The sequence below is a fragment of the Boleophthalmus pectinirostris genome, unplaced genomic scaffold, assembly GCF_026225935.1.
Source record: "Boleophthalmus pectinirostris isolate CB_2022bp ecotype Guang Dong unplaced genomic scaffold, ASM2622593v1 HiC_scaffold_15, whole genome shotgun sequence".
NCBI classification, from domain to species: Eukaryota; Metazoa; Chordata; class Actinopteri; order Gobiiformes; family Gobiidae; genus Boleophthalmus; species Boleophthalmus pectinirostris.
The window spans coordinates 13,221,574-13,248,225 of NW_026571070.1; the positions used below are offsets into that span (position 1 = coordinate 13,221,574).

Genomic DNA, 26,652 nt, shown 5'->3' on the forward strand with positions numbered 1-26,652 from the left:
TTGCGGATGCTGATGATTTGTCCATTCAACGCATCCCAAATAAGAGCACGCACGCACACGTTTCGACCTCTGTAATTCACAACACGGCTCTAGTTTTCGTACCCGGTGCTAAATATGGCTCCCGGGGTGTAGGATCGTGTAGAATCGGGTGGAGGAGCGGTGGAGATGGAGACCGGGGTGCTGCCTGATTGGTGTCCGCCTAGAGCTCACTGAATCCCCGCTGTTGATGCACCATGATCCCCGTGTCTCTGGTCATCGGCGTTATGGCAGCCTGGTGCGCTGTCTACCTCGCCGACACAATGCTGAGGGTAAATATGCTTAATTATTCCACAAATCCTTCATATTTATTTGTTAAAAGTTTTGTTAGAGTAATAAAATCGATTACAGTAAACATTAGACACGAGTTTGAGATGGTGGCTGCTTTAAAATTGATCGATTTGGTTTTGTTTTGACACTTTTCTAGTCCTAGATTTTAGTCCTGGTTTAGATCTAGGTTTAGTCCCAGTTTTTATGTGAAAACAACACATTATTTTGTTATAATTGTTCTTTCTTGTGTCATTTTTGTTATGAATTTGATGTAAACAATGCATTTTATCCTGCCCTTTTAGGTATTACTCAAAGCCTATTCATTCATTGTTCCCCATGGCCTACAATAACATAAAAATATACACAGTTGGCTTTGATGTGGTCACGTTAGCAACAGAAGCAGAGTTTTCAACCAATCATGTTCATCCTAGCTCCCTCCACTTGAGCTGAGGACTTGTCTGCATTCTGTAAGGATGTAGCTCTAATATCCTCTTAGGAGCAGGAGCAGGAGAGCAGCTGAATATCTGGAAGCTTTGGCGGAAATCCTGTTTGTTATTAATCCACTTGTAACTCAATCATGATGTAACGCAAAATTGTGAGTCAGTGTGCATGACTATTGAAGCTTAAAGGCCCTATATTATACAGAATGCGTTTGTGTGAGCTTTAAGTCGTGTTATAATGTTGTTACCTCATGAAAATATAGCGGGACTTGTGTTTTGTTTCATTTCACACATGTTTGAGTAAACCTGTTATTATTATATGTCTGTCTACATCTCCAAAGCTCGTAATGCTCCGTTCTAACTTGTGATGTTTAAGAGAATAACTCCTAAATATGCAGAGTTTGTGAGTTAAACATGTGTGAATGAAGCAAAACACAACTTCAGGTATATTTTTGATGAAACAACATTATAACATAGATCAGAAAATGGCATAATCTGGGGTCTTTAACAATGTAAACCTGATTGCTTTGTAGTATCTTAATTTCACTTTCTAGAATAGCTATTTGCAAAGAAGAGTTAACACTGGACTATTTTTGTCAGGAAATAAAATGGTCAAGTTCTTCTCAGAAACTATTTTGTCTTCCAAACAAATCAATTTGAACTATTCCTTATTGATTAAATTTGAAGTATTCACTATTTATTATTGCTATAAGTATTCAGTTATTGCTTTTTTTTGTTTTTTCTTTTGGATATGGGAATTCATCTACCAGGTCTATCCAGTAGCGTCTTTATTATTCTTAATTAATTTGGGCCACATCATAACTACAAGTCTATAAGTAAACAATTATATTTTGTCTCTACATATTCCTCAAATCATTAGGCTGATGTTTTCAAGATTATCATGTTATCTTGCTACATTTTGAGCAGTGTTTTTCAGTGGAAAGAGGCGTCAACGCAGTGTTCCAGATTTGAAAGCTTACAAATGATGTCATCTTAGTAAACAAGTCGTTCAAAGGGTCAAACAGGAGCAAAATAAACACTGAGATCCCCTGGGACGGTTCTCACATGACACTGCAATGTGCTAACCGTTTGTCTTTGAATAGCGTCACAAAAGAAAATCACTGGATGTTGTTTAACGCCCAGATTTTTGCATCATTTTTATTATTCTGTTCAATACATTTTGGGTAAACTGTCATGTACTGCTTCTATTTAATATTGAAGCAGTCCTTTTGCATACAGGAAATCTATTTTTGTTGTTCTACTTTGCCGTTATACCAATTATACTTCAGTTTGTTTTAAGGGAGGAGCGTGCAAGTTTCCTCTGTCAATAGGAAACACATATAATACCCACAGTTACATTTAGTACTGCCCATCCCTACAAGCTAAGGATGGGCAAATTTATTTAATTATAATTAAGATTAATCATGTCAAATTATCAGTGAACTGCCACAACAAATCCTCTATCAGTAAAAGGGTGTGGTTTAGTGCAGAGTCCAGACTATAAAGGAAGAAATTCAGCCTATTTGTTAAATTATACTGATTAAAAGTCTTTTTTATGAGGTCAATATCGAAAGCTGTTTTTATTTTGTTTTTGAAAAGAAGACATAAAATTTAATTGAATATTAATACTTTTAACCCATATTCCAGCCATAGTTAAAGGTGCACTGTGTGACATTAACCTGTTCTACTTTACATTTATTAAATTATTTTACAGCTCAAAATTACAAAAAAATGAATTCTGACTCTGAGCAGGGTTAACTCTCCACAGATCTGACCTGTAACTCGGGTCTGGTTTGGTCTCCATGAAGATAGAGAATAGAGAAAAGCAATACACCTTTATCGTTAATCAAAAGCTCTGTTATACATGCATAACCTTATTTCTGTTACTCTTATGTAACCTTTGCTGTCTGTTTTCCCGCAGTCTTCTATGACCCATCGCATCAGTTACGAGTCGTGGTTGGCGAGTCGAGGTCTGATGTTGTCTCCATTTCACATCCGATGGCAAACCACGATGTTCAACCGACTGTTCGCCTACTGCGCCCGCATACGCCCACGCGCCCTGTACCTCTGGTCAGGGCACAACTTTTATCACTTACAATATAATATTATCAAGTACTGCTGGGTTTCAGAAGACATCACAACATTCTATAGGCCAACATTAATGAATACAAAAGGAGATATTGTTAAAATGCAAAATTATGTTACAATACTTTGAGTTCTTGGGTTTATTTAATATTAATTTACCGTTTGGATATTTAATTAATTAATTATTTGGTAAAGTACAATGTAATCAATAGGGAAATCTGGCGCTTGTATGTCATGAAATCATCACTTTCTAGAAACTACCAAACTACCAGTCAGTGATTATTATTTAATTAATGGGACAGTCTAATCTAGTGTGTTTAGTTTTGCCCACTAACTGGAGGGAGGCTGGTTCCGATAATGGATAATATTGTTGTGTCCATGGTCAAGAGCCTTAATCCACATAGACACAGCAGTATTGTGGCTTGTTAGAGGGAAGTGTAATAACTCACTGTGACTCTGTATGTAAAGTGAATGCAAGATTAGAATTGCATTTTCTTGTCATTTGATTAATATTAACCAAAAACGAGACCAGTATGAACTTAAAAATTGTTGTCCAAATGTGTATATTATTGAATTAGTAGATCCATAGTAGATTCATAATAGATTGAATGTTACAATAATATTTAAACTAATTTATTATCCCACAAAAACAATAACCCAAGAGCAGATTTAAACAACAAAAAGTATTCTAAATCTTGAATATTGTTAAAGTATCACAAGCTGCAATAAAAAAACAGCAGAATGAAACACTAACTATCAAACTATAAGTCAATATAGTAATTATCGTGCGAGGTCTAGTAATAACTATGTATTTGTCATGTTTTTAGGTTCAACAGTGGTCTAGTTTTTGGCGTAGTTTCCATGGTGGGGTCGGTGGTTCTTCTGGTAAAGACTCTGCAGCAGACTCTGGCCCAGATGACCACAGACAATCCTCGTATCGGCGGACAGCAGACCCTACAAGTAGTGGTGAGAGCATATTTATAAAGCGTGGCTAGACTTAAAGGGCTTATATTACTCTGTTTTCTGATCTGTGTTATAATGTTTCCTCATCACAAACATACCTAACACAACTGCATGCATGTTTTTGATGACGAAACATAATTATAACATGGCTAAAACCTCGAAAGAGTCAATGCTGAGTAATATTGGACCTTTAAACTGTGAACTAGCTTAGTGAGTACTGGAAAATGTGTTATTTTTAGTATTCAGGCCTCTTTTTATGTATTTTATGCGCAGGTCCCTGGAGTAAACCTTCCCACCAATCAGCTGGCCTATTTCTTTGTCGCTCTGCTGCTCAGTGGTGTCATACACGAGCTTGGCCATGCGGTGGCAGCACTGAGGTACACTCTCGTTCACATTTTTGGAAAAGTACTGTCGCTATGACAACCAGCAAAAGGCTCAAAATCCAGTCATTATTGTATTTTTTTTTATTGTAATCTTTTTTTTTTTTTAAATAAATGTTTGTAGTAAAATAGAGTAGCCTACTAATATTATTTTTAGGCAAGCATTTTAATTTATTTTTTTAACACATTTACATTTTATTTTATTTTTATGTATTTATTTATACACATATTTAGTATTTTTGTTGCAATCAAAATATTTTTAAGGTTGCTAAAGCTTTACTCATTGGCAACATTGGAATTTCTGGCTCACAAGTTTAAATTAGGATATTATATTAAAGTAAATTAAAGTATACCTTGTAGAAGCCAATTTTATTAGTCATCCTGGACATTTTTAGTTTATACTTGATTGTGGGTTCAGTCAGCGTGTACAGAGCTTTAATGTAAAACAGCAGGCAGTATTTTATGTCTGACTGTGATATATTGTGTGTCTTGTTTTGTTCAGGGAGCAGGTGCGAGTGAATGGCTTCGGCATGTTTATTTTTGTGGTGTACCCCGGAGCTTTTGTCGACCTCTTCACGACTCACCTCAACATCATATCTCCAACACAACAGCTACGAATCTTCTGCGCTGGTCAGAAACATTTACTTTCAAATATCTGCTTTAAAATCACGTGTAAACTTGGGCTGCACAATATCAAAACATTAAGTTTCTGTGTGCCAACATTGACTGACGCAGTAATCAATATAGCAACTAAATATTGCAATATCCATATTACAGAAGTGTGTTGTTTTTTTAATAAAAATCTGTTTTTTAAATGAAAAAGCTAGACCTAAATAAGCCTTGATTTCATACTTTTTTCTACATTAAGTTTTTATTTTGACACTCTGGCTCTCAAAATAAGTAAGCATACACATATAAATTTTAAATGTTGTGTATATATTAAAATAATGTATGGTAATATATATTTTTATAGTCCAAATTTGTATTTTCATGACTATTTACATTGTCGATTCTCACTGAATGCATCAAAACTATGACTGAACACATATGGAAAGTAGTAAACAAAACTCAAAACATCTGAAAACTGTTTAAGGTTATAGATTTTTTTTTTTAAATAGCCACCCTTTGATTTGAACCCTGGTTTGCAATTTTAACATTTCTTGACCCTGACAAGGCCCAGCTGGGTCAGTCCACCTCAGTTCACCCAATGACTTAAACCCTACTTTGTCAAATTTGGATGAAACTTGGTATATAGGTAAATCATTGCCAAAATTTCAAGTTTTACTTTGATCGGACCAACAGTTTCTGAGATATCGCAATTTCATTTTTTCACTTTTTCGCGTGGTCGCTGAATTTCAAATTGCATTTACTCAGCAACTACTGGTTCGATATCATTATTGACAATTTCAAGATGAAATTATAGGTCAAAAGGTAGTTCATCTCAAAAGTGCTCAAATGCAAAAATAAATTATCCAGATCCAGATTTGGATTCCTTATGATTTCCCCTTTCCAGAGATACCTTGGACTAGTAGTTGCTGAGTAAATGCAGTTTGAAATTTGCAATATCTCAGCAACCGTTTTCTCCAATGATGCTAAAATTTGAGATTTTGGCTTTCTTTACTATGACCCATACACCAGTTTCTTTGCAATTGGACAATGTGATCATTCAAATTGCATTTTTTGGGGGTAAACTGAGGTGGAATGACCCGGCTGTGAAGTGAAAACCATTTCAGAAGACTTCATCAAGAAGCCAATGAGAGAAGGTCAAGAGTTTGCAGAACTACTGACAAAGCAAAGGGTGGAAAGGGGAGAAAATCTGATATAAAAACAATACTTAGTTGACTTATTTAACTTTTTTTTTGCTACACAAGTCCACACATCTTGCTTCATAATTTTGACGTCATCAGTTTGTATTTACAAAGTAGAAAGTGATAAACATAAAGAAAAACATGAGAAAAAGTGAGAAGAATGAGAAAGTATGTCGAAACTTTTGACTGGTAATGTTGATATCACAGTAGAGCCATATTATATTACATATCAAAATCTTCTCCAATATTGTGCAGCTCTATACATATTTTATGACCATCCATCTCAATTACACAACGCGTTTAGTTGAACAGATATCAGTCCATTCTGCAGTGGGAGGTCACTCTGAGGTCGAGTATTAGCGGGAGACAGTTTAGCGCACATTAAATCATTTCACTCTGCAATCAGGAAAATGGGGTTTTAATGGAGTGATTGGTTAAGCTGACAGTTATTCACTCATGGACGTGATGGGTGTCCCTCTCAGGCTGCCGTAGGAGAGATAAAGCTATTAGATGAAAATCGAGCTGCTGGAAAATAGAGGATAATATTATGATGTTTTATGGGTCATATTTTTTATAAATGCAAAACCATAAATGTGAGAAACCACTTTAAAAACTAACACTACCACAGTTACATCATTTAACATCACTTAAATTACATAAAACACTGTGGTCGACCAAAATTATTATCATTATTATTATTAAAACATATATGGCTTTTATATTAACTCAACTTAAAGGTCCTATATTACATCAAAAGTTACCCTTATGAGCTTTAAGCCATGTTAAAACCTCATCAAAAACTTACTTCTTGTGTTTTGTTTCATTCACACAAGTTTGAGTGATCCATTATTATTACTCTGTCTACATCTCCAAAGCGCAAAATGCTCTTTTCCACCTTCTGATGTCATGTAGTGGTAGTTTTCGAGTTAACAGCTGCCTTGACTGGACTGAAATTATCCAAATGATTCTAGTGAAGGTGTGTGGACTTGTGATATCAGAAGGTGCTGCCGAGTGTTTTCAGTTTGACAGAAGAGCTCAATGTGTGAATGAAACGCAAAACACAACTTCAGGTCTGTTTTGCAGAGGAAACAACATTATAACAGATCAGAAAATAGACTTATATAGACCCTTTAACCTAACTCCTTATGAATTTGTGTTGTATTAATTGGTTTCACGTGATTACTACTTACTAATTTAGAGACATATTTCTATGCAAAACATCCAATAGTAAAGGTAAAGTCAATAAAAACAGAAGAAAAAATTTAATTCCTGTTACGTGAAAAACAGCAAAAGTTTTAAAGAATACAGACATAACCACTGAAAGTCCAATAAATCAGTAAATACTATAACAATTATCGTAAATTTAGGCAAGGCAAGTTTATTTGTATAGCACACTTCGTACACAAAGTAATTCAAAGTACTTTACAGAATAAGAAAAACATTAAAATCACAATAAAAACAAATCAAAACATAAATCATCATCATAAAATTTAAGATTAAAATTAAATAAGCGAGAGAGACATTAATTGCATAAATTAGAGAGAACAACGGCTAAACAAAACCGTTTTGAGCCTGGATTTAAACAGCATCAAAGTAGAGGCCTGTCTCACATGTTCAGGAAGACTGTTCCAGGTTTTAGCTGTGTGAACCTGAAACGATGACTCCCCTTGTGTAGTCTTGACTCTGGGCACCAGCAGGAGGCCCGTTCCCGAGGTCCTCAGAGTACGAGATGGTTCATGTGGCACTAACATGTCAGAGATGTACTTTGGTGCACGGCCATGGAGAGAAAGAGATCTTTTGAGGTTTCTGCAAGTCTGATTATTTGTCCCTGTCACTAATTATTGAGTTATTTGTTACTTAACAGATTGGAAGATTATTTAATTTATTTTATTTATATTCTCTTTTTCTCCTGCAGGTGTGTGGCATAACTTCATGTTGTGTGTGGCAGCGTTGGCCTTCCTTTTCCTTTTGCCCGTGTTTTTATTTCCCGTTTACACCACTGGAGTCGGGGCCCTTGTCACTGATGTTATACAGGTATGACTACTGTATTTAAAGGTGCACTGTGTAACTTTTCTGCCACTCATTTGTCTCCATGGAGATGTCATTGCTTTGCTTTGAATGTTCTGTAGTATGGCATTAATCTGGTTGTAACAAATTTTTATCTTCTCTTCTAGCTAAATTTGTCTTGTCTTAGTACAGAAATATGGTAAAATCAGCTTTTGGGGTCAAGACATGGTCACTGTGTGTATAAACTGTTTTATTGTCAGAGAATCAGCAGTGTACAGTTAGCATGCTAGTTGTTGTTAGGTTTACCATGACTGTGAAACTCCTGGAATGTGTGAAAAACGCTTATAAACTCATCATGGTGAATAATTTGGGGGGAATGCATAAAATAAGTGAGGAATAACTTTGGTGGATCTCTTCAAACTATTTAAAATGGACTAGTTTTTTTTTTTTTAGGTTTTTGAGACGGAACAAATCAGATACAGCACCTTTAAACATTTCTATCACCATGGAGACAAGCGGGTGGCCACCTACCATTCACAGCAGGAAATAATGTAGTTCAACAGTCTTTACGTTTCTCTCTCCTTTTTTCTTCTCCCTCTTTCTCTTTCCTTCCCTCTCGCCGCTCTCTCCCTTCCTCTTCCTCTCTCTCTCCCTCTTTCTCCCTCCCTTTCCCTTTCTCTCCCTTACCCTCTGTTTCTCCCTCTCCCTCTCTCTTTCTTTCTCTCCCTTTCTCTCTCTCTCTCGCTGCCCCCCCCCTTCTCTCTCTCCTCTCTTGCTGTCCCACTCTCACCCTCCCTCTCTCCCTTTCTCCCTCTCTCCCACCCTCACTCCCTCTCTGTCCCTCTCTCTGTTACTCCCTCTCTCTCCTCTCTCTCCCTCCCTCTCTCTTTCTCTCTCCCTTCCCCTCCCCACTGTCTCCCTCCCCTCTCTCCCTCTTCTTATCTCTCTCTCTCCCTCTTTCTCCCTCTCTCACCCCTCTCTCTCTCTCTTTCTCCCTCCCCCTCACTCTCTGTGTGCAGGGTTCTGCTGCAGATGGTCCCAGGGGTCTCTCTGTGGGGGACATAGTGACGGGTTTGGAGGACTGTCCCGTCAGAGGAGTGGAGGACTGGACCCAGTGTTTGTCTCATCTGTCCCACACGCCTCAGACCGGATACTGCGTCCCCACCGCCAGCCTGCAGCCCAGCTGGGCCCACGGCAGACGTGAGTAACATAGACAACGTAGAGGTATAACTCCCCCTAGTGGTGCTGTAAAGAACTGTGCAAAAAATGTAATAATTTTAGCAGCTTTTTGTGGTGACAGTGGCAGAGGTGATAGAGTGTTTGTTTTTTAATTGGTGGCTTCATGGTTCAATTTAGACTAATTTAAAGAAGTGAACTAAGGGACAAAGGACAGGACAAAGTGTGAGCTTTCCTGAACAGTTTTATTGTAATTTTAGCTTTATCAGAACTTATGGACATAAGAATGTACAGTTATTTTATACATAAAATAACTGTCTATATTTTAATATTGAAAAAAAAACTGAAGAAGACGTATCGTGACAACACTACATCCAAGTACTACACACTGGCTCACACACTGATTTGAAATTTTTGGGGTTTTTTTGAGCAGTTTTTAACATCATGTCATGGGATTTTAACCAACTCGATGCAGCATGTGCAGTTAATTTCAAAGGACACAAGTAAGGGACAGTTGGATTGTGTGAAATGAACTTTGTTTTTTCCGTACCCATGGAGACCTATGAAATATTACAGGCTTTTTATGCCAAATGTGGGAGTGAATTGGCAGAAGACCTTCTTGAAGAAATACTCAAATACCTTCCAGAGGAAATACTTCTAAGGAATAGAATTGAATTCACCTGGTTCTTCGTGGACAATCTGCTGACCCCCCCCCCCCCTTCTCTCTCTCTTTCTATCTCTGCCTCTATCTATCTGTCTATCTTTCTATCTCTCTCCCCCTCTCTCTCCTACCCAGGCTCGACCCTTTTTAGTTTCTGAGGTGAGATTGGATTGGACATTGACCGGGTGTTTTGGACACAGTTAGGTGTGTGTGAGTGTGTGTGAGCGTTTGGTTGTAGTAGTCACTTTTTTACGCCGTTGGGTGCATTTTAGAGGTATTTAGAGATATGAGAACCCAATTTAGCGATAACTGAACCTTTATGAGCTTTGATTGGCTGACAGCTCATGTGTACAAGGCAAGACCAGGTTTGACTTTTGACTCCACATCTGGCTTCCGAGCTCCGACTGCTTCTCTGGTGGCTGTTATTGTTTCCGGGTAATTAAATGAGCCTAATCTATCACTGTGAACAAAACAGGCCCCGTGTCCAGAGTACCTGCCAAATCTCCTGCGATCTGGGCTCCCTGCCACAGTCTGACTGCGATAATTGTGTCTCATCTGTCTGTGTGGAGATCCTGCTTTGTTTTGAATAATTGGAGATTTGTTCCCATTAAGCAAAATACAACAAGCCTGGATCCTCCTCTTTTGTAGGGCTGTTAGTGTACTGATACTTTCCAGCTGATATCATCAACGTTTCCTAGAGGCGTGGTGCTAACTGGAGGCACTGCTGTGTTTATCTGAAGCTCTGTTACTCACATTAGACTTTAATCTGGGTTTTATTTGACTAGGTTTTTAATTTAGTCACTTAGTCACCTTTTTTGTGGAACATCTAACACCTAAACCAGACACACTCGTATTGATCACAGGTTCATGAAAATATGTACATCGTACGACTATGGTAGCTGCAGAACATTCCCTCTTAGACATACCTGTAGAACACCCCAGACGTCACTGCAAAATATCAATTGGCAATATTGTAATGTCTCCTGTGATGGAGTAGACCCGCCGATATACATGCACACACACACTCACACCGATGTTTTACTTGCCCAGCTGTTTTCTGCTGTCCTCGAGGTTTCTACACATCTCCATCGCAACAGTCTGTCTTGATTGCTGCGCAAACATTCCTTTCTCCATAGCCCTTCTTTCAGTTTCAAACTTTCCTCCACGTTCGCCGCCTCTCAGCGTCTGTGTCCGTCAGCCAACCCGAGCATCACTGTCTTACATGTTACGTTGCGTCATGTAGGGCTCGCATCTGTAACATTATGAAGAATATCAGGTGACTTTTCCATTTTTGTACTTGGATATTTTTTGGAAGAAGTCTTGGAGTGCCTGCTTTAGACTGCTGCCTCCGTTACCCGGCCCAGGATAAACGGAAGAAAATGGATGGATTTTTTTTTTCCTATCTGTGTTTAAAGTTTATTACTGTCATTTTTTTGATTCTGGTAATGTTTATGATTTTTTTGTATTAAAAGGGGAATTTATTTATTTCTATTTATAGAGATAAAGGCATTTTTGTTTGTTAATTGATTGGGGAGGAGTCTCGGACTATAAAATGTGACTCCCATCTGTACAAAGGCAGTGTGTTTTGAGGAGGAGAGCTGTGTGCACCACAGGCACCAGCTCTTCTGTAAATAAATTCACAAACACTATTTTGACTATGCCATATTATTTCTTTGAGTTAAAAAGAACCCACGACATCTCACAAAAGCATAAAAGACTTTCATAATGCATTGGATTGTGAGCTTCAGTGAGCTATGTACCAGACTCATCAGAACATTTAAGACAGAACCCTTGAAAATAAGATGCTAATCCTAACCAAAAATATTGAGTTGGTTACCTGTGTAATTGCTGTTACTCTTGACAGTTTTCTCAAATGAAGGATGGGTCAAATGCAGAGGGCATAACTAATATTGTTTTGTATGGAGATGTGATGGTTAATTCATAGAGCAGTGTGTATGTGTTTTTTATTTACTTTAATAAACCCACAAATTTAAGATGTTTTTTATTTTTTTATTTTTAGATTTTCCATTACCCTGGACCAACAGTCTAAACATCCATGTAACCCCACCCTCTCTCCCTCTCTCTGTCTCTCCATCTGTCTTTGTCTCTGCAGCGTACAAGCGTCTGGACGGGACGGTGGACTGCTGCAGTAACAACAGCCTGACTGACCTGTGCTTCTCCTACACCAAACCGCAGGGGAAGGGCATCCGGGACAAAGAGGTCAGACGAGCTCCACAGCCTCGATATGAAATTTTATTGCCACAAAAATGAAAAAGCAACTCCTGTTTCTTTTCTTTTTTTTCCATTGGCTTTCTTTTCCTTTACAAAATATTGATGTAAAATGACCTGTAATTTAATATTTTATGTATTTATTTACCATTGAGCGGTAGATTCAGAAGAGTATTCTGAATCTCTAAAACTTAAATTGTGTGACAGTATATATTTAATCCTAGTAATATATGAATTTGAAATTAGTTGTTAAGTTGTACTAATAGTAGTAGTTACTTTATGTTGTACTATGCAAAAACTTTCAATGAAACAGTCTCAATAATGTCTGCACATTAATGATATATTTGTTTCTTACATACTATGCTTTTGATATTTTAAGCCAAAAAAATATCACATTAACGGGACAAAATGTAAGCTTTCCTGAACACTTTTGGTATAATTTTGAGCTTTATCAGAACTTGTATGAGATCTCATGGTAACATAAAGAAAGTATAGTTGTTTTATATAATGAAAATAACATTCTGTATTATAATCGGTATTAAATATTGAGATTGAGATAATTTTTACATACTGTGCTTCTATATTTGAACCTTGAGTACGTGTATGTCCACCCCTCCCACAGTATGCGTGTATGCCGGTGCGTAAGATGGTGACCGGCTCCAGAGTTTGTCGTACAGATGAGGATTGCGCCACCACCTCGCAGATCTCCAGTGTCTGTGTGACGCCGTCTTTGGAAAACCAGACGCGCTTCATCCGACTCACCCACCCCCCCCACTCACACATGCTGTTTGTGGGATTCCCTCCACACCTCCACCACGCTGGTATGTGAAACTGAAACGTTTTTATAAATTTATATTGCAATTCATCTGACAGAAACTGCAAATACTGGTTTTAAGCAAAATGTTTTTTTTAAAGTAAATGTTAAGCAAAATGTTTTTTTTTTTTTTAAGTAAATGTTTAACGTTCCACTAAGACAAATTATAGCATGCATTTCAAAAGACGTTTGTGGAACATTTTGTTAAGTGTTCTCATCTGATTTTAACCCTTATATTGTGTTAGAAAGCTACACACGTCTTTAGTGTTACTGGGTCAAATTTGACCCGTGATTTAACTCAGCCTGAAAAAAATTAAAAACACTAATAATCATGCAATATTGTTTTTCACCTCATATCTAACTTAGTATGTGTTCATGTCCATGGAAACACTTTTAATTCTTTATTTATTTTTGACTCCACAGACCTTTTATCTTAAAATGTACCACTCGTTTTGTGAATTTAAACAGTTTTTGTAATCAAAATTATATTTCCTATAGTGATAAAATGAGTAATTATATTATATAATTATACTATAAGCATAATTATATTATATAATTATACTATAAGCATAATTATATTATATATAATACATATAATATAAATATAATTTATATAAGTATAATTATATTGGGTGTCAAGAGGTGACCATGAAATGTCACCTTTTCTTGACTTGAAGACGTCTCTTTCAGCCTTTGTGACATCTGGGTTCTCCTCATCAGATGTGTGCTCTTGTTCAGGGTCATATTGAACCTCATCCTCATCCATAGACCGTATATAAATGAATGGACACAACTAACGCTGTAGCCGCCGCGTTCCAAATAGGAAGTTCTCCAGGAGGCTCTTTCTGACTCTGGCTTCAAGTGACTTACGTTGGGATCTTTTCGTCCCTCTCTCTGTAACTGCTGCTGTGAGCCTCATCATTTTTGACTTAAAACATTCGTATTAACCTGCGCCACATGATCCTGATTTTTTTATTTGCTATTTTGTCCATCAAAAAAATCCTATTCATAACATGGAACCTGGCTCTAGATTCACTCCTGTAACTCGTGAGCATTGTGAGCTTCGTCTGAGCGGCGCTGAACACTGTGGGTGACATCACACTCACTTAGTCCACTTCTTTTATTCAGTCTATGTCCTCATCCTCATCCTCAGACACATCTTCCTCAGCTTCACTTTCCTCTGTGTTCAGAATCACTGTCATGACCAAAGATCTGATCCAGTGCCTCATAAACCGTAAACCTGCTCACGTTGACTGATGCTGCAACAGAATACAGCTGATAATATCTCACTAAAACCCTGTTTATATATGACAATGTTTATTTTAGATTCAAATGTATCTATGTGCTGCGAGAAAGAGAAGAGTTCACGTGGGTGAAGATGACCGGTGTGTGTGTGTGTGTGAATATAGATTCTATGAGAAAGTTTGAGTTCACGTGGGGGAGGGGTGGTGAAGGGGACCTGTGTGTGTGTGTGCGTCTGCATGTGTTCAAATTCAAAGATAATATAATGCATGAATAAAAAGAACAGAATGAAGTAATATCTTGGGAGAAAAAAATCAAGTGATTTTGAAATCGAGAACAGATGAAAAGGATTACATATTTTGAAGTACGATATATTTTTGGAGAAAATATTGACAAGAAACGATAATAAACAAATTTACACACTCAAACAACAGCGGGTTGATCCCTAAACACTCTTGAAAATGTACAATAAAGTAACAAAAACACAAACTGCAATAATAAATGAATAAAAAGCAGAATTAAGCAAATGAAGCCAGGCTCTATATTACGAATAGGATTATTTTTCTACGAGAAAGTTTGAGTTCATGTGGGGGAGGGGTGGTGAAGGGGGCCTGTGTGTGTGGTGTTTGCACGTGTGTTGTGTCTGTGTGTGTGTGTGTGTGTGTGTGTGTGTGCGCGTCTGCGTGTGTGTCTCTGTGTGTATGTGTATCTAGATTCTATGGGAAAGTTTGAGTTCACGTTGTGGAGGTGTGTTGAAGGGGGCCTGTGTGGGTGTGTGTGAAAGTGTGTAAATGTGTGTGTAAATATTAGGGGTGTAAGAACAAATCGATTCAGCGATATATCGCGATATGTCATCGCGCAATTCCCGTATCGATTCAAAATGCGTCCGAATCGATTTTTTTAGATCATATTTTCCACGAAAAATTCATTTTTTCATTTCATAGTTGGCAGGAAACGGCACTGGACCTTATTAAACTACCTCACCACTAGAGAACGACAATATACTCTCGCGAGAGCCATACCGTGTTAGACTTTAGTATAGATATCTCGCGGTAGTTGGGGCACGGCGTGCCGCTCTGATCATTCTGAACATGGCAGATGAGGAGAAAGATTTGCGAGAAGCTCCAAGCGTGTACAAGGTGGATATTTGGAAACATTTTGGCTTTTATAACAAAGATGGAACAACTGAGTATGACAAAACCCATGCGGTGTGTAAAGCCTGCCGAGCTAAAATAAAATTCTGAGGAAACACCACTAATCTTCGGACTCACGTGTTAAGACACCACGATGAACTGGAGGTAAACAAGGCAAAACCATCGGCATCTCAAATGACTCTTGAACAAGCTCATTTAGTCAAGTTCCCCCCGAACTCGCAATTTGCTGCAAAAATAACACACTCCATTATGTACTACATTTGTAAAGACATGTGCCCTCTTAGCGCAGCGGAGAATGAAGGGTTTTGTTACATGATGAACACTGTCGAGCCTCGGTACACCATACCATCCCAACAACATTATATGGACATCGCTTTGCCAAGAATGTTCAATGAAGTAAAGAATACCTTGGTCAATGATCTAGGTTCTGCAGAGCGAGTTGCGTTAACTTGTGATGGTTGGACATCCAGCAGGACAGCCACCGAGTCATACCTGACCATAACAGCTCATCACATTAATGACCAGTGGAAGATGGTGTCACACGTGTTACAAACACGGCCAATGTACGAAAGCCACACGGGAGAAAACATCACGGCTCTACTCCGTGAAGCTGTGATTGAATGGGGTTTGAACGCTAAAAGACCAGTCGTTGTGATGGATAATGCCGCTAACATGGCTGTAGCGGCGCGACTAGCAGAAATGACCCACATTCAGTGTTTTGCGCACAGCCTAAACCTCACATCATAAAAGTACCATCCGTGGCCAGACTGCTCTGCAGAATTAGACGAGTCACAGCCTTCTTCAGACGCAGTGCTTTAGCCAGTCACCAGCTCAAGCTTAAACAAGAACAGCTTTAGCTACCAAAACATAGACTGATCACAGACGTTGTTACAAGATGGAATAGCTCATACGACATGACAGAAAGGTTTTTAGAACAGCAACCAGCAATCTGCGCAGCCCTCCTCTCCAATGAAGTCAGGAAAAATGAAAAGGATATATTCACTCTGAGTGAGTCTGACATCACGTGCAGAAACGGTCATCAAAGCACTAAGGCCAATGAAGGATGCCACATTAGTGATGTCTGAGGAGAGCATGCCAACACTGTCCCTCATTGCACGTCTTCATGCTAAGCTTGTCATGGCAGCAGAAAACCATCCTGGTGATTCTGAGACTTCAAGGGAAGTCAAATTAGTTATAGCACAAGATCTGTCCAAAAGATACTCTACTGAGATGACCACTCTGTACATGGCAAGTGCTGTGGACCCCCCGTTTCAAGAAGAAGAAGAGGCTGTCCACATCTACTCCACCCTGACTGATCCTGTGGTTGCAGAAATACAAAAACACACTTGTGTAAGTAAACTAGTATATTTAAATACTTCATGATTTCATGCATATAAAACCATACGAGTAACATTTAAATTATATATTATAAATGTGTATAATATTTGATTGTGTAATACAAAAGATGAATTAATAAAACATATTAAAAGCTTGTTTTATGTTTGTCAGGAGCAAGAAGGTGATAACGAGGAAACAGAAGGGGATGAAGTTATCCAGTCATCACATCCTGACGATGATCAGCTTGTCACCAGCCCGCCACCCTGGAAGAGACCAAGGGCATCATCTGTGCTGAGTGAGCTTCTGGGAACATTTGCCTCTGCAAGAGAGACTGTCACACAAAAATCTGCACATGATGTGGCCAAAGCAGTGGTAAAACGGTTCAAGAATGAGACACCATTGCCACTCTGTGGAGATCCCCTCCACTGGTGGAAGGAGCATGAGGCGGCGTATCCTCATGTAGCAGAGGTTGCAAGGTGTTTCCTTTGTATCCCAGGTACAAGTATTCCATCAGAAAGGGTTTTCTCCTCTGCAGGGGACATTGTAACGTCCCAGAGAAGTGTCTTAAAAGCAGGGCATGTTGATCAGCTTGTGTTCCTGCACAAGAATGATTTTGCTCTTTCATTGCATTAAGAAGCAATATGGATTGCGCTTTATTTTCTTAAAACAATTTGTATTTTATAAATGTATTTGGAATTAAGGCTTAATGATTTTTCTCTCTGTTGTGGAAGCCAAAAGTAAGAAAAAAAAAAAAAAAAGAAATTTTAAGAGTTTGACCAAGATGCAACTTGTTTCTGAAATGGTTACTTGAATTACAGTTAAATTTACTGTTTACAAAATGAAAAAAATGAAATAAATTTTATTTCATAGAATTATTTCTTGAGAACGTGTACTTTACTATAGTATAAGTAATGATAAATCGCAATAATTGTCATTTGATTTAGTATCGGGATATATCGCGATATATCGTATCGTGACGTGTATCGTGATACGTATTGTATCGCCAGATTCATGACAATGCACACCCCTAGTAAATATGTGTCTGAGTGTGTGAGACAAATGACTCTGCAGATAAATACTGATGTGTCGCCACATATTACATCTTGTATTTATCTGGCCCTAGTGACAACATAGCTAAAATAAATCAATAAATTGTGCGTAATACCCACTCTTGAATCTCTGTTGTTTAAATCTGAGCTGGGGACAGGTTCAAATTCTGTGGTAGAATCTGGCTTTTAACTTTGAGACTCCAGATGTTTAGCTTTGGTTTATGCTCAATGTTACTATAATTACTGGACCGATCCAAATAAAACAATTCAGTAAGTGTTTTAAAACCAAAAGTATGTAAATGAATACATAAATGAATAAATAATCAAATACATACATACAAACGTACATAAAAGTGTAAATGTCTTTATTTACTGTGATTTACTTGTAAGTATTAAGATAAAAAAAGATAAATGATTAAAATATTTGTCACATTCTTTCTAACTAATTAACTAATCAGCATATCCATATAGCATATGGATTTGATTTTTATTGGATACTTGTCAAACAAACAATCCCCAAAAAAATAATGAAAATACTTTGTGATTTTGAAGCAACAATAGAATACTCTGTGATGAGAGAAATTTGTTTTAAATGTATTGTTTTTATTTATTCATTTTTGTTAGTTTTCAGTATTCAGTAAGAGTATTTCAACATCCGCCGCTCTGTCAAGTAAAAACAGCTCCACATGACGTCTCCTCTTCATTAGATGAAGGTCACCCGGTGCAGAGGAGACATTTGCTCTCATTAAACACCTTCACCAAAGAACTTCTACTCTGTTCCGCTCCTCTCCATCGGATCAAGAACATTCGGTGCAGAGGAGCATGTTCCAGGGGGTGTTTACTGTGGGGCTCGGTCTACTGCCCCCTACAGGACCTGTGTGGAGCTAGCGCCCCCTACAGGACCTGCAGAAAATGCGGTGCAGTGCGCGGCAGAAGGGGCTGAGTCTGCTCCTTCTCTGTGGCGTCACCAGGTGTCTCCGGATGGTGTCCATCGTGGTCTGTAAAAATTTATCCTCGTTGACGAAGTCCTTGAATTTAACAAATTCCTTTGGGAAGCCTGTGCACAGGTCTTTGTACACGGCCTCCGCAACTTCCACGATGTTCTCTCTGTCAGGTCTCACCTTCACGTTCCATCCCCACATGTTTGACTGCAGCAGCTCAACCAGTTTGATGACCATGGAGCGCATTTCAAACACCTTTTTGGTCTGAAGGACGCGCTTGCTCACCTCATAAGCCAAGCTCCAGATATGTTCTGCCTCCCACTCACACTGAGAATGTCCAGGAGAGCCTTGGGGACTTGTGACAGTTGGGGTGGTCTGGTCCTGGTGCAGGGACAGAGAGCTTTCCACTTTGTGGATCTTATGAAGGGACCTTCTGACTGGATCTGTTTTTGAGGGCTGGTGATTCTGTGCGCTGAGCCACTCGCGCAGGCTGATCATGAAGTTGGAGACTGTACTTTGGGTTTTCCGATCAAATCTTCAGATTCCAAAAGAGCTTTTGGGGCTCATGTGGTTGGCCATGACCAGAGCGAGGTCTTGGCTCACGTCTTTGTGATGCCCGTTGGAGATGTCCCGGGACAGTCTCTCATAGAAACTGCCCTCCTGGATGTCTGGAGACAGCTGGACCAGCTTCTCCAGAGGAGCAGAGGCGTCCTCCACAATCGTGTCCAGGTCAACACTGACTTGACGTTCTCTGGCGAGTTCCACCACGTGCCGTCTAAAGCAGGTCTTAGCATAACACAGGGTGAGGAAAGACTGGATCCTGTGTAAAACTCCATATGAACAGGATATTTTGCCAGAGAAATCGACAGGACTGGAGCCCTGGGAGCTGCTGTGGTGAGAGGAACCCATCTCATCACAGATGATGCTGATAATAGATTCTGCAGCCTCGTCACTGTTGGAGCTCACACTGTCCAATAGCTCCTGCCACTCCTCTCTGCTGAGGCACGCAGATTTAGTGACCCTCACTGCTGCCTCCTCCAGGATCTCCTTCACCTGTTCAACTGCAGACCTGGTGCTGGAGGTGGGCGAGGTCTGTCCTGGGTCTTGATCTGGAACAGTTGAGACCTTCTCCTCTGGTTCCACAGCATGATGTGGGTAACAGCAGAGGTGTGTGCTCTTTGAAGCGCTCCACACAGTCTCAAAAGTCTCAGTCTCAGACTTAGGCTGATTCTGGTAACAGGGTGCACAGCTCTGGACCAGTTCCTGATGTACCGTCTGAAGCTTGGTCCTTTGGGCACTCACCTGTCCTGTGCAGCTGCCTTGACCACTTCTTCCTGATTACCTGCAGACAGGTTCTCAGTGGAGAGTGGCTTTGTTTGAAGCTCACTCTGCATATCCCTCTGCTGTTCCTGCAGAGATGTAGCAGAGACTTGAGCTCTGGGGTCCAAAATCGAGACATCTTCCTCCTGTTCATCCTCTAGGGGTACACTGCACGGGTTACAGGACCAGAGCTTACCCAGATTCAGCTCTGAAACTTTCTGCTTCCTCCAATTTTGAACACAAGGTGCACAGCTTTGAGCCAGTTTCTCTCGAAGCCGCTGGACCCTCTCCTGCTCCTCCTGATCCAGAGAGGCTGAAGAGGCAGATGTGGACTCCGGCAAAGATGTAGCACCAGAGCTCTGAGTCCTCTGTTCGGCTGGTGCCGAGTCTTCATCCTGTTCATCTACGGATGTCTGGGTTTCACGTGGGAGTAAGGGGTCGAGTGTTATCCCACTGGGTGCAGTGCCAGGTCTCACGTTAAGCTGCAGCTTTCCTGTTGACTGTGGCCGAGTGTTGTTAAGAAGTCGCTGATACCATACAAACCTCGATACAGTGCACATTCCATTCGATACGGTTCAGTAAAAAATAAAGGCTAAATCATGGAAAGTCTTTGTTAAACCACTTCTTGTGCAAAGTTCATCTGAAACACAAACATTTTAATCATCAAAACAGCGAAAATGTCAAACGTGTCACATAAACGAGTTTCCTTCCACTAAACACACAACAAAACTGTAGCTGTAACAAAATCATTTAATAAAACATACCAAAAATGCTCTTGGTGATATATCGATACAGCAGCCCACGATATCGATACTGTACCATCACATTAAACGATACGATATATCGATATTTCAATATTTTTGCACATCCCTCTACTCTTTATCACACTGTACTTTGCCACGAAATATCCAAAAGGTAAACGCACAAATGTTGAACCTGGTATTGAAATGATTAAAAAACTCACTGTTAGAACACAATGGCCACGTTCACATGATGTTTTTTAATTGTTCTGAATTAAATAGTTTGGACTTAAAATATTCTCCTTGGTGTTTACGTGGAAATAATCATTCTGAATTGAGGTGTAGATGGAAAACTCATTAAGTCGTCTTTATTTAATGTGTGTGAGCGTCTGGGGAAGGTTCTAATTGGACAGAGACGCCAACGGATTTACGTCTTTGGGAAGAAAACACAAACTTCAGCTGCTCCCGGCTTTTCCCGTCATCTCGGTGTGTCGTTACTCCACGGACACAAACGCCATCCAAACTTTTGCCGCAGTGGTTCCGAGGGTTTCAGTCACGTGATCACGATGACGCACAAATTTTAGGTGGAAGGCAGAAAGTGAAGACAAACACGACAAACACAGCTCTGGAAAATACAGATATGGAGAAGAGTTCTTATTGGTTAGCTGACAAATAAATTGGACGTGACCCCATTATAAAAATGAGTGAATTTTCGACTTTTTCGTAAAAGATTTGCCGACAATCGACGCAGAGGAGATCACAAACTACCTACTTCTCCAGACAGTTCTACACCAGACAACAGATGAAGACGTACAAACGTTTGGAGGCCTGTCACTTTTTTTTGTCAGTGGATGGGTCCACAACCTCGGTGCAAAACGCCTACAACCTTTTTACAACCTCTGTACCCTAGATCATATTTTGATGAACTTTTGCTGGTAATGAAAGGAATTGACCTTGCTAATTAATTAATTAATTGCTTGATAGTGTAAAAACTAGACATCCCAGTGCAATCACTTACCATGCGCGGTTTTAATAATGATTACTAATTTGGGTTTACAGTGCAGCCACTATTCTCTGCCGGGTCATTTTTGACCCATAACACCTCAAATGTCACTTTTTTTTTGAGACCTTTACAATTTACAAAAATTGTGAAAATTAATTTTGTTGGGTTAAAATAGTTGTGTCTGAGGATTATATGAATCCTCGTTCCAGTACAAAAAAGCAAATGGTAGCTTTGAAAATGGGTCAGTTTTGACCCGAACACAATATAAGGGTTAAAGCCCCAGTATATAACTTTTTAGCTCATAGACTGAAATTAATGTGTGTGTTTTTTATTGGACTGAAAAACCTGTCTCTTTACTCTGAGTGGACTTGCATCTCCACAAACTTGACTTTTATTTGGCCTGGAGGAGGGCCTGTCAGTTCCTTTGGTTATAAACTTCCACAGTATTTAACTTGAGAATGTTCCAAAGTGTGGTTTTAACTTTCTATTTTCATGGAATCATACAGGCCACATGCCACCTCCAGAAAGTTACATACTGTACTTGAGTTTGTATGTTTTTGAAGGTTTGTAACTTGGTCTTTTTCTTTCAGTGAGTCTGACCAACTTTGTTCCTCGGTTTGGTTTTCTCCATCTGGACCTGCCTGTTTTCTTGGAGACTTTCTGCAAGTATCCTTTTAGCCACTGATCAAACATTTCTATGAAGCTCAACAGTGACCACCTGCTTCGGTTCTGAAGTAAATTCTCCATTCATTTTCCCCATAGACATTTAAATATCAAGAGTTCAAAGGAATTGTGGAGGCTAACCAGCTATGTGGTAACTTAGGCTATGTTCAGACAACAGCCTGTTCTGGCTTCGGTACGACAGCAACTTTAATATCTCCCGGCACTCAAAGCTCTCGTCCATGTTTACTTCCATAAACCCTGAGCACACTCGCTGCATGTGACGTCATCATGTCCTCCAATGCACATGTGGGACACTATTGGAGCATTTTAAGTTCACACTAGAGATCACATACAGGTCGCATTTAAATGGAAATGTGAAAAAAAATAAATGAATCGAATTTCACAAAAAATCTGAATTGAGCCTTAAGCCCTGCAGTCTGACGACAGCCTAATATAGCTTTTTAAAAAAAGCACAGTTAAGACACAAGACTTGCTTGAAAATACTTGAATAATTTAGCTTTTTTATAAAGTTTCAGAAATAGATTTTATGTAAAATTATAGGTCATCTGCTCTTTAGTTACCACACAGCCGATTAGCTCTGAATAAGCTTTCTAGTCTATGGGGAAAAAATATATAATGTAAACCACATTTATACACTGCTGTTCATTTAATAGTATTACTGGGTGACTTGTTTATTTGAGAGTACTAAAATGATGCCAAACAGATAGATATAGAGACTAGATTTGACTCTTTGATTGACTTTCTCTCCCCCTACCTCCTCTCCAGTTGTTTTTAGCTTCTGTCCTCTTCCTCACCCCCTCAGCTTTCTCCCTTTCTCTCTTCATTTAATATCCATTGTCCTTCTGTCCTTAACCCGCTGTTCTCAGATATGTGGTGTCACTGTCCGGGGCGCTGGCTGTGGTGAACTCAGTGCCGTGCTTCGCTCTGGACGGGCAATGGATGCTGAACGCCCTGTTGGAGGCCACGCTGGTTACCGTGGTGACCGAGAGGCAGAAACGCGAGCTGATTGGCTTTTTCCTGCTGCTGGCGGGGAGCGCACTGCTAGCGGCCAACGTAGCTCTGGGCCTATGGATGGTCACGGCAAGGTAAACTTCTCCAGCCTAAAGGGAAAAAAACTGTACCGTAATGGAGATTTATAGACTGCGTTTGAAGGCTAGCGGACCATTCAACTGTGATTGTACTGGGACAAACAAAAAAGACTCTGTGATACCAGAAGTGCTGCCATTTTGTCTGGACACTGTTAGAGAAGAGGACCTCTGCCTTTGAACACAAAAAGGGACCAACAGGGAAATGGTAAACGAACAGTTACTTCCACTCGCCATCAACAAAAGCACATGTTCAGATAATGCACTTAAAATAAAGCACTATAATGGGACTTTGTATCAACAGACTGTCTCTACTCTCAGTGGATGATGTTTTTAAACGGACAACAAGGCCCTGTACTATAAAACTGTGTTACTCCTGTTCATTATTACCAGGTGTTCACAGGTTTGGATTGTCATGGCTTCATAGTAACACACTATCTCATCAGTTAATTAAAACATATTGCCAATTCTACCCAAGTTTGTATTTACTATATAAAATGGTACAATGGTACTATGCTTTACACCAGGGTTCTTAACTTTTTGCGTTCGGTGAGCTGAGCTACTTTCACAAAATGAAAATGGCAGAGCTACCATATTTTTTGTTGCTCCGGAGTGTAAGTCACACAAAGTGTGATTTATAGTCCAAAAAATACAGTGCTCATTTTAGCGGCTGCAAAAAATTAATTCGATATAAGAAGGCAAGCCTTAGATGTACACTTAGATGCCTATAAAACATTAAACCATTATCCATTTATTAGTGCACAAAGTTCGATGTGTTCATGTGCTGGACTGACAATAGTTAAAGTGGGACTGAACACTTACTCAACTTTTTTTTTGCTACTAAACGGTCTATATGGTGTTTCAATAGCACTGTGTACTGTACTGTAGACATATTTGCAGCTTTCCGGTGTAGACATATTTGCAGCTTTCCGGTTGAAAACAGTCGACAAAGTGTGTGCTGTAATTCCAAGTACTATGTGATATCACTCAGAACTGCCATGATTAAAGCACTGCAGGGGCGGAGTCTGAAGTGTGAATACCTTGTCGACCAATCTCACTGTTCTTTATTTCTCTAGACCTCGCCTCTCGTCCTCTGTCACTCTCCCCTTTAAGTCCTTCAGGTGCTACTAAGTTAGCAGCTCTATTTGATACGTGATTGTTGTTTAGGTGGGTGTTTAGTCCCACTTTAATTTTACACAAAACTGGTAAAGTCACACAAAATAAATGAGCCATAGACAAATAAAGAGTATTGTTTGAAATCTTGAGACAACTCACAGTTTATGTTTAGTACTGGGCCTTGTTGAGCAGCTATCCTAACGCCATATTTCCTGTTAAACTTGTGGAAGCTGTTTATCATATTTGTACAAAAGTCGCTGCTGTGAAACTTAAAGACTTTAAAAAGGAGTAAATACAAAATAAGTGCTTTAATGTGTTGCATGGATCTGCTTCAGCCATTTCTGTAACATATGAGTAACCATAAACTGTGAATGAAGGTCTCATTTACATTATGGACATTTTGTATTGGTGATTCCAGTTTGTCTTGTATTTTCATAATTCATCCATGTTCGCTTTTGGTCGAGATGTAAATGTTCACTGAATGAGCTTGTGAAATGTTTAATTTAAGTGCTACCAAATGTGGTTAATAAAAAAAAGGACTTTTATCTGAGTCGTACAGTAGTTTTTGTAGCTGTCTTCTGTGAAATAGTTACTATAATTCTCTTTTCAAGTTGATCTGCCTCGTAGGATCGGCAGAGTGTATCCGCTCCAGCATGATTATTCTAGATCGGTCTCAGCCAATACTCGATACCAATATTTGATTTTGATATTTTTTGCATTGCTTCATTCTCTGGGTGCCCTCTTTGAACAGACTCATGAGTCAAAATGCAAATAGAAGAGCGTCATATGGCTGCATGTTTACCGAAATATTTAACTAATCATTTTATATCCCAGTAAAATACAGTTTGTTATTATTTATACAAAAGTGAAAAGTTAATTTTTGATTGTTAATTTAACTTCAGATAAATTTGGAGTCACACTATGGATTTAAAAAGCTAAATATCGGCCACAGCAGCAGGCCAAATAGTGGATATCGTCTCCAAAAAATATATATATTACAGGGTAGCTGCGGGGTCTTAAAAGTCTTAAATAGGTCTTAAATTTCATGTTCCTAAATTAAGCCTTAAAAATTCTTAAATTATGTTGTCCAAGTCTTATTTTTTTCACAGATGTCTTAAATTTCATTAGCCTATTTTTCTGTATACTCAACCGGGCTGCAGAGCAACGTTAAATGGAGGAAGGAAAAAACAATAACAACATGAAATCACATGAATGAACGTCTAATTTGGAGTATACACAAACAATACTTTGGTTTGGCGCCGGTGGCAATGAGTAAACAATCAGAGTGGAGGAAGACTTGGGATGGATCATGGGGAAGTGCAGGTTTAATCCACAGTGGCTGTTGGATTCTAGATATACTACCGTAGTTGTTTGGTCGTTATTAGTATTGGCTCTGGAGTTTTTCACCCGCATAATGGGTGTGATGTTGGTCTTAATTTTCATTTAAGTGGTCTTAAAAAGGCCTTTAAAAAGTCTTAAATTTGGAGCAGTCAAACCTGGGGATACCCTGCATTAAAAACATAAATTCATATCTCCCATCCCGACTGCCTTGTCCAATGCAACTAAAACATTCACTCAAACAATTGGAAAATGTGGGACAGTGTACAGCAATGAACACAAGATGGTGCTATATATAGTACAGTCTGAATAAGCTTAAAGATGCAACTTTACTTCCACCTGCTTGTCTCCATGGGGATGTTATTGCTCCATCTGGAATGTTTCACAGTGTGGCATTATTGAAACATCTATTTTGCTTTTAATCAATTACAGGTTTATTATAGGTTAATTATTATAGGTGTTGGTATTGCTCAAAATCTCTCTAACTCCATCTACTTCTTCAAGATTCTTACCTATAACGTCTAGTGACTTTATGCTGTTTCCAGATGGATGTATTTAAAGCCATACAGTGGGATATTTCCGGTAAAGCAATACAACTTTCTGTCTGGGGTCAGAAATCGGATCAGACTTACTACGGTATGTGCTGTTCCCATCTCAGTCCCGCTGAGTTTATTTATTTATTTGTATCTCTCCAGAAATCAAGAGACTGAAGAGAAGTGGGACAGTCCGTTCTCTCAGAGTGTGATTAGAGTTGGTTTTTCAGCAGAGGCGAC

General features: G+C 39.1%; 2 protein-coding genes across 4 annotated transcripts; both read left to right on the forward strand.

The window, feature by feature from the left end:
• On the forward strand, positions 1 to 25,071 carry mbtps2 (membrane-bound transcription factor peptidase, site 2). 3 transcript variants are annotated; one of them, XM_020926007.2, is made up of 11 exons: positions 1 to 308; positions 2,668 to 2,816; positions 3,659 to 3,797; positions 4,068 to 4,171; positions 4,677 to 4,804; positions 7,898 to 8,016; positions 9,009 to 9,189; positions 11,940 to 12,046; positions 12,678 to 12,876; positions 22,247 to 22,322; positions 23,207 to 25,071. In XM_020926007.2, the coding sequence occupies exons 1-11, from the start codon at positions 234 to 236 to the stop codon at positions 23,427 to 23,429; spliced, it is 1,500 nt and encodes a 499-aa protein (XP_020781666.1). In that variant the 5' UTR covers positions 1 to 233; the 3' UTR covers positions 23,430 to 25,071. The 3 variants fall into 3 exon arrangements, with proteins under 3 accessions (XP_020781666.1, XP_055006882.1, XP_055006881.1); XM_055150907.1 differs by lacking the exons at positions 22,247 to 22,322; positions 23,207 to 25,071 and adding an exon at positions 13,590 to 13,719; XM_055150906.1 differs by lacking the exons at positions 22,247 to 22,322; positions 23,207 to 25,071 and adding an exon at positions 13,560 to 13,692.
• Positions 16,313 to 17,964, forward strand: LOC129408103 (E3 SUMO-protein ligase ZBED1-like). Its single transcript, XM_055150908.1, has 2 exons — positions 16,313 to 16,615; positions 16,775 to 17,964. Exons 1-2 carry the CDS (start codon positions 16,322 to 16,324, stop codon positions 17,234 to 17,236), a joined length of 756 nt encoding a protein of 251 aa, XP_055006883.1. The 5' UTR covers positions 16,313 to 16,321; the 3' UTR covers positions 17,237 to 17,964.
• Positions 25,072 to 26,652: the final 1,581 nt, after the last annotated feature.